At 39.0% G+C, this 19,777-nt stretch overlaps 1 protein-coding gene across 12 annotated transcripts in view; it reads right to left on the reverse strand.

Annotated features, from left to right (window-relative positions):
- The window catches only part of PHLDB2 (pleckstrin homology like domain family B member 2), a 128,414-nt gene that overhangs the window by 11,496 nt on the left and 97,141 nt on the right, over nucleotides 1-19,777 (reverse strand). For 10 of the 12 annotated variants that reach the window (XM_075103874.1, XM_075103884.1, XM_075103833.1 and 7 more), the window contains 7 exons: nucleotides 16,926-17,081; nucleotides 16,075-16,185; nucleotides 15,205-15,294; nucleotides 11,571-11,714; nucleotides 9,693-9,833; nucleotides 8,984-9,083; nucleotides 1,141-1,348 (listed from right to left, as the gene is read on the reverse strand). In XM_075103874.1, coding sequence (XP_074959975.1) covers nucleotides 1,141-1,348; nucleotides 8,984-9,083; nucleotides 9,693-9,833; nucleotides 11,571-11,714; nucleotides 15,205-15,294; nucleotides 16,075-16,185; nucleotides 16,926-17,081 — 950 coding nt within the window. The remainder of the gene's footprint in view (nucleotides 1-1,140; nucleotides 1,349-8,983; nucleotides 9,084-9,692; nucleotides 9,834-11,570; nucleotides 11,715-15,204; nucleotides 15,295-16,074; nucleotides 16,186-16,925; nucleotides 17,082-19,777) is intronic. The other 2 variants (XM_075103920.1, XM_075103901.1) reach the window with 1 other exon arrangement.

Consider the following 19,777-nt stretch of genomic DNA (forward strand, 5'->3'; position numbering starts at 1 on the left):
TGGTCAGAGCAGCAAGTTAAAAAGAGACAGATTTCATACCACTGCCTTGTTAGGTTACTGCAGAGATAAGAGTTAATTCTCAGACTGTCTCCAGCTATCAGAAACTTGCTAACTGTGCATTTATTTAAAACAAACCCCCTCAAAACCTGAGTCCTAATGTTTTTGCTTTAAAACAAAAAAACAAAACAAACCACCCAGCCAGTAGAATCAGTGCCACTGGTATTTTCTGAAACCCTTAACATTGCAGTGATAAAGACTACAAGGGGAAATCAGTGGGCTGAAACCCTGTTACAGGAAACAGATGCTGAATAAAACACAACGTGCTAGCCAAAAAAGCTGTCCTTGTGTTCACAAGGGATTCTTAATTCCGTGACGACGTTGTACTTAATTATTAGCCTCCACTTATGCTTGTGAAACTGCTGGGGCAGGACTGAGCAGAAATGAAAGCACTACCATAAAAACCAGACTGTCAGAAGAAAATTGTTTGCACACAATTTTGAGACTCAGCTGGACTTTTCTTTTAATCATTGATGTCCCTTTTATCTAAGGAGCAGTGACTGAGCTGACAGCCTCTGAGGATGAGAAAAGCAGCCAAGGGCTCTAGGCCTTTCAGTGTCATCTCTTCATTTTTACTGACCCAGAAAAGGAGGGGAAAGGGCAAAAAGTAGGTTGCCAGAGGAGCCGTAAGTGCTTCAGCATAAGGCTCTAGTAAGTTAGCATGTTGGACATGCAGAACAAGTGTACTTCATCGCCAGATGTCTTTGAGAGGTTTCTTATCACAGGAAATTCCTTCCCTGTAGTGACCAGGGAAGGAAGCTCAGGTATTACCCACTCTGGGAAGAGCACTGACAACTTCATAGTTTCAGCTCAGGACTGACACTGATTTCTCTGTGGCCTTCACCATTATGACTTAGCCTCTCCATATTTTTATTTTCCATCTTTAAATAAACAGGTGAGATGACAGTTAAACCTCATTATGAAGGGCTACACAAGTACTTAGTATTATGCCTGTCTAATGATCTTATATTTCCTTCACCAGTTAGCAGCCTTCACATTGCCGTAGCATCAACATGTACATATTCTCTTTGTTCGTTATAACCCTATGACCATTACCACATCAGAAAAAGAAAGACAATTTACCTGGAAATGTTATCTGGTGAGCATGCTGATATACTTGTCTCCATACTGTCAGAACTGTCTAAGCTTAGCGTATCAAAGGCATGGTCCTTGTAACTACGATCAGGGTAATGGAAACTGTTCAAATACACATTTGATTCAGATGCTGTTCTGCTGTAGAATTCAGGAGACTTCTGCCTTTGGTTTTCACAGATACGCTGATGGTTATACCCTACAGAGTACAGAGGAAATATTTATTTTTACACAGAAATTTTGTGACCCGAACATAACGTGTTAGCAGCACAAGCGTTTTGAACATCACCTCAGTCTTAACTGCACTGTGACCCAGGTACACAATATTACAGTTAATTTCACAGTTAATCATAACTGAAACATAATCTTTGAACACCTGTTTTATCTATGATGGACACAAATACATGCAGAGCAGTATGACTGACTTCAATTATATTCTTGTATGTGTATTATGAAAATTTAATTTGACTGAATGAAATTTTCATTTTAAAATAGAAATTAGGCCTAATCTGGAAAGTAATGCAGATAAATTCAGGGATCTACAAGAGCTGACACTGATTAAATTTAAGAAAAAAAAAAAAAAGTCCTGATATTCAATGGTCTTGAGTGCTTGTTTGTTTGATTTTACTGAATGTGGATTATTTTTTGTCTGGGGAACTTTGCCTTCTGGTAACTGCAAGTTGGACTTTTAGTTTCATCTGAAATAATATAGGCTATTTGTCTCATCGTCATAGTTACTACTGTAGAGGTACTTTCCTGGAGTTTTGAAACTACAGTTCACCCCACATGATTGAAATAGATCCCTATAGCTCAAAGACTTGCAACATGCAAGTTCTTTGTGCTGTTATTTTTCCACAAAATCATCCTTTCTGAAAAGCCATCCTTCTAGAACAGAGGGAACTTTGTTTGGCTACGTCTCCTTTAAAAAATACTTCGCCAGAATTATTTTTATCTCATGTCTCCATTGCTCTTTGTAAATTATGCAGCAGTATTTATACAGACTTACAAAGAGCTTGTTTTGCTTGCCTGATAAAGAGGAGAGTATAATGATAGTTGCCATTTTAACTGCTGAAAGTTATTTTACAGTGTCCTTTTAAGATTTGTTTAATCCATGTGATTACAAATGCAACTGCACTGCTCATCTTTGACTTCAGTCAATGCACAAAGTGAGACTTTCTCACAGCTCCGATGCTCAGTCAAGTTTAATACTGTCTGCATGTTCCTGACTCAAAATCCAACCTGGTGGCAGAGTTGGAGGTTAGGAAGGACTGCTAGACTACATGAAAACCTCCCATTTGTACAGGAAAGCAGCCACTGACATTCCACATATTTAAGATGAAGAGACAAGGGGAAAACGCAGACAAATGTACAAATGCAGCAAAGTCCAGATAAAAATTTTTACTAGACACCGTTAAGACACTGATGTTAGGACAGCATGCTTTAAGTGGGAATATTTTCCTGCCTCATTCTCATTCTCTATTTGCACATTCAAGGTTACTGTCTGGTATTTTCTCTGCTGTGCTGGAGTGGGGATGGTCCTAGTTCAGGGAGCCAACAACTGCAGCTCTACTTTGGAAAGGCTGTAGTATTCTCCAAAAGGTATCTGAAAAGCATGACTGAAGCTGAATAATTAAACCATATTATTAAGGAAATCATGCCCTACCAGCATTTCCAAGGTAGATAGTTTCCTCTTTCCTCCTCACTTCCCTCTGTACCATACAAAGGTTTCTCACAGACAATTAAAGCTGGTTTCTAAGGAACTAATAGGACTTTGCTTGCCATTTGAAAGAACACTAAATTTCAATAAAAGTTCAATTGCCCTGATTAGTAAAAAAGACAAAAGATATGCAAATACACTTCAGCAGTCATAGATAATAGCATCACACAACACAGGTGTTACTGATTCACATATGCAGTTTGGTTTTTTCCCCCATTATTACAGCAAATGCTGCTGTTATTGCAGATAAGCAATTACCTTTCATACTCGAACCTTTGGAATGACTAATTGCTCCTGTGAAATGGTTATCAATTATTCATTATGGAAAGAGAGAAAAAAATAAATTACTGAAGGAACTTTATTCAAATGCATGTTTTTCTATTGAGCCCTTTGCAAAACCTTGACTACTCAGAAATCTTAATTTTGTATCCTGTATTTCACTGAAAAATAAACCCATCTAAAAGGCGTAGAGAAACACAGCAGTTTTACAAACACTATCCTAAAGGAAAGTCAACTTTCCATGAAGATAAAGAACCCATTCTTTAAGTAAAACATTTATCAGTTAAATTTATGTAATCATGCAAAGGTAACTAAACACTGCAAGAAATACATAGCCGTTAGGTCACAAAATGAGACACATTCACCGAAGCAAAGCATAATGTGATGTTCTCATTTTCTCCTCATGCTGTAAGCAACAGGCAAGTTTAAAGATCAGGATCGGCTGCATACCGACACTGAAAAGCCTCTCAACCAACCTGCCTCCGTTACAGCCCCACTTACACATCACGCAGGCACGACCTGTTGCTTAAGGAATTTTTAACTGCTCAGGTGCCTATTCACAGAACACGCACTTAAAAACATTAGACCCCTCGTAAGATCCAGCACCTCACTGAAAATTTCCCACAAGCCAAAACTTCTATCGGCCAAGTCCAAGCTGATACAAGAGCTAAAATATTTCTTGGTGCATTGGCTTGTATTCTCTGTAGTAAAACTGGAACCATAACACTGTTAACAGCCATACTGTTGAGCAAAATATTGCAAATATCCATAAAACCGTATCATTAACAAAAAAAAAAATCCCGAAGAGTTATTGCGGAATCACAAAAACAGATATACCACCACAAATTTATGGTGAGGTCAGGACTATAGGTGAAAGCTGTTATTAAAAGTGGCACTGTCAAGTATGTTAAAAAAATATCATGGTACAACATTTTCTTTTATTTCCATTTTTTTGTTCTTTTTTTAAAGATTGACATTAACACGTCAATACACATTTTTTGTATGGAAACATGCCAAAGTAGGAAGTCCAAGTGTGTCTACCCTGTCATTGTCACCTACAGATCTGCGATCTGCAAAGGTGTCTGAATTTTCTGCTCTATTTGTGTGACAATGAGCAAAGAAGCAAAAAATTAGGCCTGCACAAAGCTGCAGCTCTGTAGATATTAGCATTAATCAGAAGTTTTGTTGTGACAAGTTATTTCACTGCAGGAAAAAAAGAATTTTTGAAGTGCTATCATTATTGGACAATTATTTAAAAGTTTTCCAAGATTTTGGGAACAACTTGACAGTGCTGATGCAATCGGTACTTTTGCCAAAACATGACGGTGTTAGATGCAGCCAGGTAAAGGGTTGTTTTCATACCTTTTCTGGCTTTTCCTGAGTTTGATGAGAGAGAGAGTTAAAGAAAAAAAAAAACAAAACAAAAAAAAAAAGAAAAAAGCAGACTGCTTTGAAAAGCTTATAATTTCTTTGTACATATATACCTTGCCCTTGGTATACTGTTTTTCTGTAGAGCTTAGAAAGAACACAAATAGTCATCTTGCTGGTACACAACTTCTCTGTTAAAACAGTTCTGTTCCCCGTGCTGTATCTCATCTTACATCTTAACTCCCAGCTAAGTTCCCCATTCCCTCCTCAGCTCTGGAGCCCATCCTGCAGTCAATGGGACTGACTTGTCTAACCCCCCCACTCCTTGCTCCTGCCTGTCCTTGCACAGGCTTCCGGCACCCAGCACCCCATGGAGGCTTCCTGGGGCCAAGTTTCAACCAGTGCAGAGTGAGGTCTCTAGACTGTACCAAATAGCAGGTTGGTTTTTTTTTTTGGCACGTGGTTTGCTTACATAGGCATGTACACAGGCAGTGAATTTATAAATACAGTCCTTCAAAAATACCTCATGAATGGCTGCAAAGGAATAGCTTTTTTCCACTAACGATTTATATCAAAGACACATCCTCTTAAACATTTTATAAGTTGCTCTTAACTCAGGCTATGATTACTGACAGTGACTGTTTCTTTCAAGAACAATTCTTGAACTCACATGACTGACTAAACACAGTTTTGGTAATTCTACAATAAAGATTTAGTACATAAAAATCTTTCCTAAAATATTTCCTACTGGATCTGACCTAAAATTTATTCATAGACATTACTTGATCCTGCAAAGACAAAGAGATTGAAATCCATGTCCAAACTCAAGTGGCTGTTGTTCATTTCCTGACTTCATTTTTTACTTTGAGTTTTTTCAGCTCAGACTTTTACATTTACCTTCTCGGGCTGAAATTAGACAAACCGGAGAAGGCAAATTAGAGAAAACTCATACCATTACTAATTTAGTGATGATTCTCAGATAATATTTTCAAACTAGCTGAGCTGCCACTTCTTCCTCCAGGCACCGTTGAATATACTTTTTCTCAGATATATATGAACACGCCAAAACATCTGGCCTAGAACTTTGCTCAATGCATTTAAGCCCTAAAGAACGCGGTAAGCTACTGCTACTGCTTCAGGACCACACCATACCTTTGTACAGCAGTTTGTGGGACACTGTGTGATAGCCAGTGCTCCAGAGTGGATGAAATGAAATTTGTCATGTGAGACCCTGGATCTCCACTGAGCTGAGCACACCCAGCTCCAATGCACTTGGTGCAGCTATATGCTCAAGGTACCAGTAACTCGAGCCCCCCATGTCATTTGTGATACATCACCTTGAACACAGAAAACTGACAGAGTGAAAAACCTGTCAAGTGGGAAAAGAAACGCAAGGAAAGCAAGCAGTGGCTCAATACACATGACAAGTGAAGAACACTTTTTATCTCTACATCACCTATTTTAGGTGAACAACTAATTTTTTGGAGCAGGAAGAGAAATGTGTGCATATTTATCAGTATAAGCAGTATCTATACATTTGCAGAGTTCCACTGATTTGGTATAAAATCTTACTACTCCAAAACATTCACTTAGTCTGAAAAGGCAAATCTGATCTCCCTCAAGAATGTTTTGGTAAGAAATACAGTGTATTTATCACAGAGTGATGGAATAAAAGAACATCGCCAAGGATGCCCACTGACGTGAGATTTGGCTTAGTTTTCAGTGATGTATTTAAGGATGTCTGCTGAAATTAATCTTAGTTGCAGAATCAAGTCTCACTGATTTTAGTGGCAGCCACGTAAGATTCCAGAATTTTAATTGACAATAGTATTCCATTTCAGTTGTACTGTGTGATATGTTTAAATACTACACCATGTTCAAAACATTTCCCAAATCTCACTGTCCCACAGAAATGCACATCCTTTACTCATGACTTGCAAGAAAAGCTTGGTTTTCCTCCATGCACTGACCATCGGAAGAGGTGCTAGGGGAAATCAGAAATCACGCCACGTTGAATGCGGAGCCCTCCCTGCTTGTACCACAACATTCATTAAGACTATGCCTATAAAGCTGAATGAAAGATGCCCGAGGATTGTTCCTCCAGCCGGAGCTGACGCAGTCTGGGCTGGTGGCTATCTCATGGCGTAGGGCTGTCCCCCTTCAAAACCACATTCATTTGTTGTGGAGCAAGCTAGTCGGAGCAGCCCAGAGCAATTTGGGGGAGGGATGCTGACAGACAGTTATGCAGTGTGGATGATCACGTGTGTCCAGCACATCCTGGTCCTTTTGTATAGCTGGATAGAAATGCTGTAGGATCTGATTCTAGCCACCTGACTTGGACATCTCTCTTCTTGCTGAGTTCTGCACTGCAGTGGGATACCTTCATACCAGCAGAAAGAGCCATGCAAAAACTTTTGTGGTGTGTTACTGAGACAAAGAAACCTAGAAACAATGGCCCTTAAGAGCAAGATAAAGCGGTTCTACTTTTCAAGCTACTCCAAGAGCAAGAAACTCACATTGCTCCATGTCGAACGCAAAGAGGATAAACCCTTCGCTAATTACTAAGAGGTAGTAAAGCCACAAATAATCCTTGCGTTCCTATACCTTTTGTGTTTGAAGACACTGTCTGCAAATCCTGTGAGAGTTCAAGTAAAGCACCTGTCAGCAGAATCATTTCCCTTTGACAAAGCTGATGTTTCAGTATAGGCCATCTAGAACTCTCTTCTTTCCTCATACGAATTAATCCTGTAAAGGCTCTCTTCATAACTTAGTATTTCCATTCAACTGTTGGATCTTTCAAAGAATAATGGTTATCTTCTAGTATGGCAGGCAGTACAGCACACATGATTCTTCATGGCATATGCCAAAAGTGCTGTGCCAAGTGCCTTAACAAATACATCTCTCATTCTCCCCTGCCTCTCTTCTTTGTGAGGCCATAATTCAGTTTTGGTTTGTGGGGTTTTTTCCTTTCTCATTCTTAAGTCAAGAAATCTGCTTTACTCTTAGGATTTTTCTTAATTGTATGCTGACAAAAAGAAGGAACGTTAAAACTGATCAGTTTATTTTTAAAACTCTTATCTTTGCCTATATTAGATTTGATAACACTTTGTAATTATGTTTTAGGTCTCATACTAATGCTCTTTTGAAACCATTTTACAGAAATATTTCCAACTTTAAACACATGTTCCGTTGTCAAAATTTAGCCAAACCATCCTTACTGATTTTACAAACAGAAACAAGCGTTTCCTGCACCACAGCATAACGATGAGTATGAATGTACTTACAAGCAATTCCACCTTTGCAAACAAATTACATAAATGAAGCTTTCCAAGCTGAGCGTAAAGCTCCTTTGGTATCACACCCAAAGAACTTCAGGAAAAATTAGCCACAACACGGTAGGTTTGTGGAAGGCCTGCTGCATAACTAAAGCTCAAAAATCCCAAATCACAACTGGATCAGTTCTATAAAGTGAATGTAGTACGTCATGATCCCTTCCCAGCATCCAGATCCCTTCTCTTCTCTTCCATCCCTGTATTGCATCACCTTGGTGTGTATGGCTGACCTCAGTCAGGCTCTTTGACCTTTAACAGCTGCTAGCTCGGACAATCCTGTAACAACAGGATGGATCCTATCTCAGCTCAGGCTTAGCCAGTGCAACTCTGTGTAAGGACCTCTGGCACTTATGTCGATAACAATGCTCCAGATGATGGAAAGAAAAAAAACCTGACAGATGGCACTGAAGCAACTCCATTTGAAGATGGGACACTAATGAATAATGCATCTAATTAAAGCAGAAATTATGTGTATCGATTCAAGTGGACAAGCAACAGACACAATGCCATAGCCTAAAAGCTCATGTTTCAAAGATGAAAATTCTGGATCTAAAGGGAAGTTACATGTCCCTTTTACAAAAAATGCATCTATCTATCCATGATAAAACACCTCTCTCCTTTCCTATTTTGTAGCCCAAATATTTAAAACCAGTGACAATAGCACAGTTACAGATGCTCAAATGCTCAGTCATGGTGCTGAATCTCTGTCTGGGGAATTTGTCCAGGCAAAAATATACACCTGTGAAAACCAATTTTTACAATCACAACATGAAAAGAATTATTAAAAAAAAAGGGGGGGGGGGGGAGAGAAAAAAAGGCAACATGTAATATCTTTAATATATTGCCTCAAAATTACTCACAGAAATTACCCAGTTAACCCAATGTGTACTTTTCAAGATGCTTTTCTTGTTTACTTGATTATATTTGGTGACCATGTACTTCAAAACTTCATGTACACCTACATCATCATCTTAACATCTGATATCTCCAAATTCCATTTACAGATTGCTTTTTTCACCAAGAAGGAAGCTTTGATTTTACAGCCCTTTTGATTATAGCAACACTGGTTTCAGACTTGTTTTCTGAAAAAACTGAACACTGACTTTTACCAGCAATGACTCAAATAAAAAAGTCTTACCTTTGTGCATCCTTCTCGACTCTGACTCTTTGGTCATGGTTGCCAGGCAGTGAGGAAGTACGCTGCCACAGCTGTTGCTCTGTCCTAATGGCAAATGTCCCTGCAGGAAATTTTGTAATTTTGTAAATGTGTGCTTAAAACTATACTTCACGACTTTTTTTTTTTTTTTTTTTTTTGTATCAGCAACTAATGGCAAATTAACGTGCTTTGTCATGGGTATTCAATGTCACGTCATATCAATCAGCCATGGATATTTTAGTTGTGCACAGCTTCTATCAGTCCAAAATGTTTTCAAATAATATCTCCACCTTGCTGCTGTTTGTTGATTTACCACATCACAAATAGAGTACTTTCACTGTATACACAACTTTATCTTTGCCATTTAGACACCTTAGGTAAGAAGGAAAACAACCCGTTGAGCCTCTACAATGAATTGAAACTGAACTAGCTTGGAAATACAATCCTTGAGATACGTTAATCAAAATGCAAGACTCCTACCACAGCATGGTATTTCCAGAGGTCAGAATAAAGGCTGGGAGTATGGAAGGCTTCCCGGATATTCCCCGTATGTTAATAAACACAAATTTCTTTCAAAGTAAATTTCAGATGTGAATTTAAGGGGTTATATAATGCTTACAGTGCTACCCAACCTTACTTATAACATAATATAGGTTTTTATATAAACATTGGAAGGCATGCAATGACGTACTTTAGATGCAACGCTTCGTCCAAGCGTAGCGCTATTGAAGTGCGGTGATACAGACGGAGCCGTTTTCTTGCGAGGTAAAGTATCACTCATGTACATGCATTCCCTGTTCTGCTTCTTTCGCTCCTCCAGATTTCTGAAATGCTTCAAATGTAATTTGTTACACAGTTTTGACAAAATGAATTGACCTGCATGCCCAGTTATGCTCTACATGGAATATAGTGAAGGTGATAGTCTGGGAACTTCACTGGAAAGAACAAACTCTAAAATACAGAGCACCTGCTGCTTCACAATGCTTTCCAGGGTTTCTACAAATATCACATTAAACTCATGCTGATTAAGAAAATACATTAAATTCATGTGCACATTTTACGTACATGTCCCTGTACCAAGTTTTTTTAAATAAAACTCAAGTCTAGTGTATAAGTGGAATCCAATTACACAGAAAAACATCTGTTAACAAGTTATTGTAATGGATTGGTGGCTTAAAACTGATACAGCTTTTGAGAGGCATTGTTGAAGTGTATATGAAAAATTAATTTAGGATTTCAAATGCAGCCACCTGTACTTCGTTGCTGCAACTCTTCTGACAGTTACAATGGCTCCTAGTTATTAGCATTTGCCTCTGGATTGTTTGTATAAGGAGAATTTTTTGTTAATTTTCATTCTATGATGCATTGTGTTGATCCTTAAATGAGCAAAGCCTTTAAGTGCAACACTCTGCATGCACAATCAACTAGTGATCTATCATATCACTCTAAGAACTTCACACATAAATCAACCTCATGGCCACCGTAACAAATGCAAAAAAATAATAATCCCAAGGTATCAGCTTTGAATCTGTTACCTGTTGTTGCCTGCGGTGTTTCTTAGCTGGCAGAGGTGGAGGTGTATCAGATAAAGGAATAGGATCTACATGAGTAGCCATGACCTCAGGCCAATGGACTGATGGAAGTTGAGCAATAGAGCGAGGAGAAAGAGAGTGAGGAAACACAAATCCAGAACAGAGAGGTGATCTTAGCTTTATAGAAAAAAGAGAAATTACACACAGAGTTTTCTTTTTGGAATTGCTCAAAAGATACGGCACATACAAGCTGCAGATTTAGCACTGTGTTTGTTGGAGCATTTAGCAGGAAACAGATGCGTTGTATTGCAACTCTCAAGGCTTATTTAACTACCAGAAGCAGCACAGAAACGCCAAATTCTAAACCTGTTGCTGCCCTTATTGCAACACAAAGATAGGTGGCTTTACATTCATAAGATTATTCCATTCCTTTAAAAAGGGGTTCATTAAAAATTTGCTATGGTCATTACAAAGGCAAAAACATTACAAAGAATGAGGAAAAGAGAGAATAATCTAGAAGACACAGATTGGACAGACTCCATGAAATAGCTAAGATAAGTAGAAGCTACCCATGTCCCCCAGATATTAAAGATATACCCCATCTACCACCTCACAGGGAAAAAAAAAAACCCACAACAAAAAAGCTACAAAACATACAAAATTAACACCTAAACACCACTGGACGAGTAATCATTAAATGTATCCACAGACCATTTCTCCAAAGGTACATCATATTATAGTATTTGACAGGCAAAGATCATCACTTATTGCTGCTTGGGTCATAAACATGTGGGGTTTTTTGGCCTTCAAGGCACATCTACATCATCAAAGACAGTTTACAACTGGAGCAGTCCTGCAGCTTTACTATTAAATCATTATCTGACTCGGTAACTGGCAGACGGCAGTTTGCCTTTGGGTCAATTTGTTACATGTTTAATTACCAAAAACAAAACAAAAAAAAAAAAAAAAAAAAAAGAAAAGAAAAAGGCAGCCATGAAAGAACAATGCAAACAAAGGGAAATGTCTCTCCAACAAACCTCTTTATTTTGTGGCTGGCTGGTCAGCACAGCCGTGGAAGGCTCAGTGGCAACTGCTTCAGCATCTGTGGGGGGCTGAGTGGAAGGGGATATATTCGTGGAATTGCCATACAGCTCACTAATTTCACTTACACTGATATAGCCCTAAAAGGAGGAATTCAGAAGTTAAAAGAAGCAAAAGCCAAAAGACGTGCAAGAGTATTAATGTTTCCAGTACGATGAAAGTTAGTTTAGAGTGATACAGCCAAATATTTGTTATCGTTTAAATATTTCATCATAAAGAAAAATAAAATTATCAAGCTTATCAAATGTTGAATACTTGATTCTGAAAACTGTTCTTAATTTAAACAAATACATTTGTGTGATCAAAAAGCAAATGTACATTAAGTGACCAAAAAAACTTTACTGAAATGTAAATACCCTTTAGAAATTACGTAGCTCTTTCTCAGAAAAGCAGACTGGGGGAAAAGGAAGAACAAATCTTGTTCACCCGTCTTTTTATTTCTTAATTTTTTTTGGTCCATGTTTAAAATCACTTACCCTGATTTGTTTCTTGCCTAACTATTAAGCTAGTTTGGGTAAACCAAATGACTAACATAACTGGGCAGAACTTACATCAGAACAAGCCATTGCTGCTCTATAAATTAAGCTGACACAACACCTTCCATTTGCATTGTCTGGAAGTTGCTTCTAACTCTCAGGTGGTACCAGGAGACTCAGGTAAGATGCTGTTAGTGTTAGCCTCATAGTCATTACAATTTGCCTCCTGTTTTTTCTTTAAACAGTTATACAGGAGGTGACAGGCTGAGGAAAGGCATGGACAGAGTGTGCTTCTGCCTGCAGAGAAGATTTATCAGACAGATTTGAGATATAATGGCAGAATACAATTATTACATGTGTTATGGTGTTAACTGAATAAACATTATTTAAAAAATAAAATATGGATTCTAATCCTTAATGTATAGGATGCCAGGCTGAAAAAAGTCAAATGTCCTAACTTCTTATCCATAAAAAACTAAGGTATGCAAAAGGAAGAATAAATCACTGTTGAAGCAATGTCATAAAAATGAGACAGAAATATGCTTATTTTTTAGATCAAGATGGTAAGAGACTTTTGCATTGGGAAGGTGCTGAAGTGGCTATGTTTCTATTACTGCACCAGCACACTGACATGCCAGTATGTATACATTGGCAATTCAGTAAGAGAAGCCACAGACTGCTATACTATTTCTTTAAAAAAAAAAAAAAAAAGGCATAAATTTAGCAAGATCATAGAAGGCAGGTTGAGAAAAATACCAACCCTGTTATCTATTAGCATAATTTCCAATGTATTTTATCAGCCATTTCGAGTAGATACACAATTCTGGAAAATGAAGTATCAAACTGTGAACAGAGCACCCTAGAAATAGGAATGCAAATCTTGACTCAGATACCATGTGACGAACTATTAAATGAGAAGGAGACTGGACAAGATACTAAAGCTCCCCTCTCAAAACATGTGGCCATATTACAGTAAAATGGAGTCCAGTGTGATTAAACATAAAACTTGCATAACCATCTTGCAGTAGCAATTTATCAGTAATCAAAACTTGGCAAGTCTATGAATGCAATATTGTATTCATTTTTATAGATGGTAAATTTTACAAAAAACATTCAGTTCAGACTCTCAACTCCAATGGGGATTCACCATGGGGTTAAAAAAAGGGAAAAAACCAAATGACTTCACTGTGCATTAGCTCAGGCCCCTATTACATTAGGTTATATAAATGGTTTCAAGTCAGATTAGGCATCTTTGTCAATGCTAAACTTTTAAACAGCATTGATTTTCTTTGGTTATTTAAGTACTAGGATAAGCATCCTGACTCTTTACGTGAGGCCATGTTACGCTCTGCTGCTGTGCATGCAGGAAGTAAGCTTCATGATGGATGGGAGAGTCACAAACATGTGCTTTGGTGAGGAGGTGCTGGGAAATGTCTGACTTGACTGATACATGAGCAGCTGTGTGGTGAAATTAGCTTCTGTGTGCCGGCAGTCTGTTCAAGCCTGTGTACCATTTGGTGGCTGCTTTTTAAAGGTGCCTGATGAAAATAAAACTGAACCAAGACAAACATAACATTTGGCAAGGCAAGGCATTTCTATCATAGAAGAGAGCCTGTGGGGACACTGAGCTTAAAACAGGTAACCCATGCTGTTCCTTCTCTCATTTACCTTAGAGAAAGTCCTAACTGACTTCATTACAGTGAACGACACTGCTGAATAAGCTGTTTCAATTAGAAGAGGGTCAGGCTCACTTAATGTAGTTGCATTTTGAAATATCTGTGATTAAACAAACCATTGTGTGGATAAAAAGACAAAAATCAGAGATAGCACCCAATCTCTAGTGAGAAAATTAACAGATCCATCTCAAAAGAACGATGACGAAGCTTAGACTTGCCAGATGTCCTGGTGGGAGGTCAGATGCCCAGGTCAGAACGCAACCTAGGACACTGCAAGTCTAAGCATGTGCAGCATTGCTTGCGGTGAGGAAGGGTGCTCAGCCCCACTGGCATGTGCTGGAGGCCACCTGGGTTCACCAGGAACTTCAAGGCCAAATAAGCAAGATCACATTTCCCAGATGCTGAGAGGACACATGGTCGCTTTAGACTTCAAGAGCCCAACTTCCCACAGTGACGCCTACATTATTAGATGGGGCAGACCTTGTTCAGGGCTACGATACAAGCAGATCTGGCAAGTCCAGACAGACCTCTTAAGCAGAAGTTAATGAAGCAGCCACAGATACCTGTCAGTGTGTTTTAAATGCTAGATTTTCCGCTTCTCCATTTATAACTTCATGTTTATCTGCAATTTGCAGATTCATCAAGTCAAGAAGATAAGTATGGGGAGTTAATGCTAATATCATACGTGCTGACTGAATCTTTGCAACGGGCTGTGGCTTACCTTACACTGACCTTGCTCATGGACCTTGAGGCTTTAACTGGTACTGTCAAAGGTACAAAGCCTCGACAGCTGCAGGTAAGCTCTGGTCTCATCATGCATTACCCAAACTAACTCAGTTTTTTCAGCAAGAAATATTTGACACCTTTACTCTCACTATTCAATGAAGTTAAATAAATAGCTCAACAGGTATTTGTACAACCAAAATAGCTTGAAGTCTTCAATTCAATGCTTTTAAAAAAAGATCAAAATGTACAGTTGTCATGCTTTACAGCAGAGCCTTAGAATAAAGGAGGGGAGGCAATGGTAAAATCTACAGAGCAAAAATAAGACTGAACTCTATCTGTACTTGAACAAAATTATTCCTGGACCTCATTCTTCTTCACTTCAATGGGATTTAATTGTCTATTTTGAGAAAATTACACACGCCCCTCCACACAACCCTTCCTGCCATGTAAAAATGATCATTTTTCCAGGGCAAGAGATTAAGGCAATACCAGTCACATCTGGGGAAAATGTCAAGAGAAGCTATTTTTGCTCACCCATGCTTTTGGACTTCCATGAATGGCTTTACAAAGTAATCTCATCACATCTCAAAAAAAATTGTACGAATAGGACTTCACTAAATACTCTAGTGCTTTTGCATGAAGTGTTATTAGCAGTTACTTATGGTAAAGTAAAAAGCAGTGAATCTCTTTACCTCTTTTAGACTATTGGGACTCACAGGAAATCCCTTTCCTCCAGAAAGTGTGGAATATTTCTTTTCCAGATTACAGAGATTCTCTTTTTCCTGTTAAAAACCAGACATTTTACATTAAATACCAACAGCTATGTAACGATAATAAATGCTAGCATTTTCTGAAGTATGTAAAGAAACACACTGAGATAGAAGGCTAGAAACTGCACAGCAGGGCTTCAGCTTCATCCACTTACAGCAGAACTGAACAGAAAAAATGGAGGTACTGAATGAAGAGTTAGTGAAAGATTTTATTTAGTAACTGCAGCGAAACCAAAAAGGTTTTTTCCTTCAGCATTTTGAAAATGCTGGTTCTGCTTAATGAACAAAATATGACTTCTCTCACAATTAAAAGCAAAACGCGAAATGCACAAGACGTGTTCATGACAGCTTCTTATCAAGCAGATGTTAGCTAATGTTAAGTAGCTCGTCTTGTGACCTAGTATGGGCTATTACAAGTCAAAAAATCTGAGCTGTCTGAGCACACTTCCAGCAGCCACTCAGGGAGCGCAGGCTTCTACCAGGTGCCTCTGGCTGTGTCCCTAGAAGGGGGATACCTCTAAAATCCTTTTGATTATTTAATGCCACTAGTGTTTTCTCTTATGAAATCTGCTGATTAATTACAAAAGATTCCTTTTGTTTTTTTGTTGTTGGGGTGGGTTTTTTGTTTTGGTGTTTGCTTTTTTTAAAAAAAGGTTAATGGATACAAAAGATGTTTATCACGTTAATACCTCCTTGCTAGCTTCTGCACAACCGACGCTTTTCTAATGCTCTATGTTCTTTTATTCTATGAAATGCTCTTTCATTACATGCTGAAGTATTTGAAAGACTTACTCTTTGCAGCATCATTATTAAGTTGTTTTTCTCTTTTACAAAATGATCTTGTTCTCTTTGTGCTTGTTGGACAATATGATTGGCTTGCTTTTTGAGAGCAGATATCTTTTCCTAATACAAAAAGAAAAGAATCACAATTTACATGGTTTATTTTCAAAGCACAAGACAACCTGCAGCAAGGAGCCTATTTATGAGAGTTTACTCATTCATATGAGTGAAGCAATAGGAAAACAAGTTTTTACAAGACAGCTCACTGCTCTGAAGGAGATAATTAAATAAGTTTTAGGCAGTAAAGAGACAATTTCTTCAACAGAAAGAAAAACTGCACATGTTCTTTGATAATATGGTGACTAGCTTCCATATACTGAACAGAACTGATTTAGAGATGCAACTTGTGATCTCTGAAAAACTGACATTTAATTGGTTGAGACAGGACCTTTACAACTTGCTTTAAAAAGTAAGGTATTTTCTTAACTTGGTGTTCTGTTATTAACAAAATAATTTAAAATCAATATCTATCACGAGCATAAGTTTTGTCCAGAGCGTACAAATCTTTCTTCAAGAAGAACAAACAACACACTGGTACTTTTTGTAGCAAATTTAAGGGTTTAATTTCCATAGGCAAATATACAAACGGGTCATGGAACGTTATTGATTTATTTCCTTTTGGAGAAGTGCATGATTTGATATATGTGCGATGTTACTGGGCTATCACCTTTGCTCTGCTGCAAAAGTTTTTTCAAAGTAGGGAAGTTTTCATTATTTCTTACAGACAGGCAGGCTGTAGATCCATTTCATCTCCTTTATGCTCAACAACAAAGAACAAAGGAACAGAGCTTTATTGCTTTTACCTTTCTACTGACAATGCTACGCTGATATTCAGCTACTTCACGCAGGAGCTGCTGTGTCAGATTTTCTTTCTCTTCATCTAACCTGCTTTCATGTTCGAGCTGCTGAAATTCCAGGTCTTCAAAGTGTTTGCTTTCTATGTCCAATAGGTCAGCATCCTTAAGCAAAAAATAAAATAAAAAAAAAAATTGTACCCATTCTTTCACTGACACCAGACTAGTTATACTTACAAACACAAAAATCAAATGTAAAATGGTATTTACATATCTCATAAGACGTTCAAAGAGGAGCTCAACACTTTTAATGACCTACTGTCATAAGAGAGCAAATAGGGCTAGTCATTATTCTGATGTTGCTTTCTCCATCCCTCCTACTGTTTCCCCTGCTGAGAAAGACGAAGCATCTGCATGGTGAGGGAGCTGTTTTGCAGGGTTCAGAGCAAGCTGGAGCCTCTTCAGCAGTAAGCGCGCCCTGGCTGGGCAGGTCACTCTGCTGCAGCCTAGCTGTGACACCACCAAATCGTGAACCCAGCTGGTGAGGCTGTCGCATGCCAAACTGGGAGAGCATCTGCTTACCGTCCAAAAAGGACGGAAAGTATCATCCCAGTAACACTGGAGAAGTGCACACTGAATTAACTAACTATGGGAATACACACTCAAATGAAGGAGTCTGGACTACATTTAGAATTTCTTCAGGTCTAGCCCAAGTACCAGCACTGTTTTTAGTAACAGGCGTACAGTCAGATAAGATGAAAGGAATGTGGAGCTATGTGCCATCAGCACACTGCCATCACCTCAGCAGTGATGTCCAGCTGTGCCAGTTGCTCAGCCAGAGGCTGCTTGTGGACCACCAAACTGGAGCTGACAATTGCTCCCTGTGCAAACACACAATTAAGGACGCTAGTCATCCACCCTAGTCAGTAGGTGCCTTACTTCAGAAAGGGCATCGGCCCACTTTTATGCATTCCCCTGGGCCAGCGCCAGGTTTTGTCAGGAGAAGAGGTTGAATGCTGCAGAAAAAAACCAAGAAATAAGAACATACCTGCCTTCCGCTTAGGGATGACAAGATAAAACTTACAGTACTTTTCAACACAAGAATTGAATACTAATCATTCTCCTGCAACATCTGTGTATTCATTACAGGAATCCCTACCTAAAAGTTCCAGGCTTCTGAGAAGAAAAAAGGGATTTTCAGCAATCACAGTAATATTAAATGGTAAAGCTCTCAGAAATAGGCACATTGTGCATAACTTGTTACATAAGAGAAAACCTATATCCTGTAAGCAATTTATCATTTTAAAGAAATGAAAACTTAGTCCTTTTCTTATTTTGACCTAAAGGTTAGTGACTGAGACAGGCAGATAGGTCTCTCTCTGTAAAGGCATTCAGAGCCAACTTCCAGTGTACCAGGGAAAGACAGACACAGGATGCAGAAGCTGAAGAATCCGAGTTACAGTAGGAAATACCAACATCATCTCATTATTCTTCAAAGACATGCCTTTCACTTGTAGGAGATAGTGAAGAGATCAAAAGCAAAGATGTGGGCTAAAAATTACAAGAAAGCGGTTACCTACAATACAGAAATGCTTCACTCAAACCAGTCAGCCATCTTCAACATTCAAAACAAACAGCAGGGCTTTGCCTGGGCCATGAAAGTAAACAAATTCAGCCTATTTCACACCACATTAATTGCTACTAAGGCAGAAGAACAGACTTCAGAGAAGGCAACCAATAGCCAGAAAGGCAACTGGTAGCCAGCTGAACTCACAAAACACTACATTCTTTGAGACATGCACTATGGAACAAGAATTTCAGCGCATTCCGTATCACTGTGTCCGCTGGGGAAAGATAAACTTACTGAATTTGAAAGCAGGTCAATTTTCAACTTAAAAACCCTCCAAACAGTAAGTGGCAGTACCTTAGCTCTACCAGCGGTTGCAAGAGCATTGCGGCGATATCACCAGCCAGGCAGACCCATGGGGACCACGACCCCAAGCAGCCTGCAGGAGCAGGGCACAGCAGCAGGGGCACGAGGTCTGGCTCTGAGATGTGTCCACAGAGTCCTCTCCATAACCTTCACAAGGATCCTACTCAGCAGTGTAGGATTTGAAGAAGGATAATTGTTGTCACTGTAGGCTTCCTGAACCAAGTAGCAAGTATACTCCCCTTTTACTAAAACAATTGACATCAAAATAGCATAACTTATATTCTATTAACAAACAACAGATACAACGTTGCCATATTGGATTTCCAAACCATAAATTTCTCTGCCATCTCCATTACTTCTTTAATGGCACTGGAGAAAATTGGATGGGAGAGAACCTGGCCCTTACTTCAGGATGTAGTGGGAGGTCCATAGGCCCACAACATCTACAAAAATTAGGAGAATTTTACCTGACGTGTAAGGCATTTCCTACCACTGGACAGCGTCCTTTCAGGTCTGCAGGAATCCAGGCATCTACTCTCATTCTCCTTTTATGTGTATCTCTATAAACCCAGGCACATGTGAACAAACAAGCTTTTGTGCTTTCGTACTAACAGTGAAGGATGAAGTGTGCTAATCAACTTTAAATAAATCATCAGGAAGATCAATGCTTTCCCTCAGTGCCTTCCACAAGTCTACACGTTTCACCAGTCTCTGATGAAGCGTCCTCCCCGCCCAACAGAGCGCGCGTATATTCACTGCAGACACCAGGAGGCATACAGAGCGCGCCAGCGGCCCACTGCCAACCCCAGCCCAAACTCCAGACCCACCCTGCAGCCAGCTGCTGCAGTGAAATTGGCTGCCCACTCCCCTGGGCACAAACGACGAAGTTACTGAAGCCCCAGAGATGAAGCAATGAGGGAATTCATCA

Source organism: Phalacrocorax aristotelis, chromosome 1 (assembly GCF_949628215.1).
Source record: "Phalacrocorax aristotelis chromosome 1, bGulAri2.1, whole genome shotgun sequence".
NCBI lineage: Eukaryota > Metazoa > Chordata > Aves > Suliformes > Phalacrocoracidae > Phalacrocorax > Phalacrocorax aristotelis.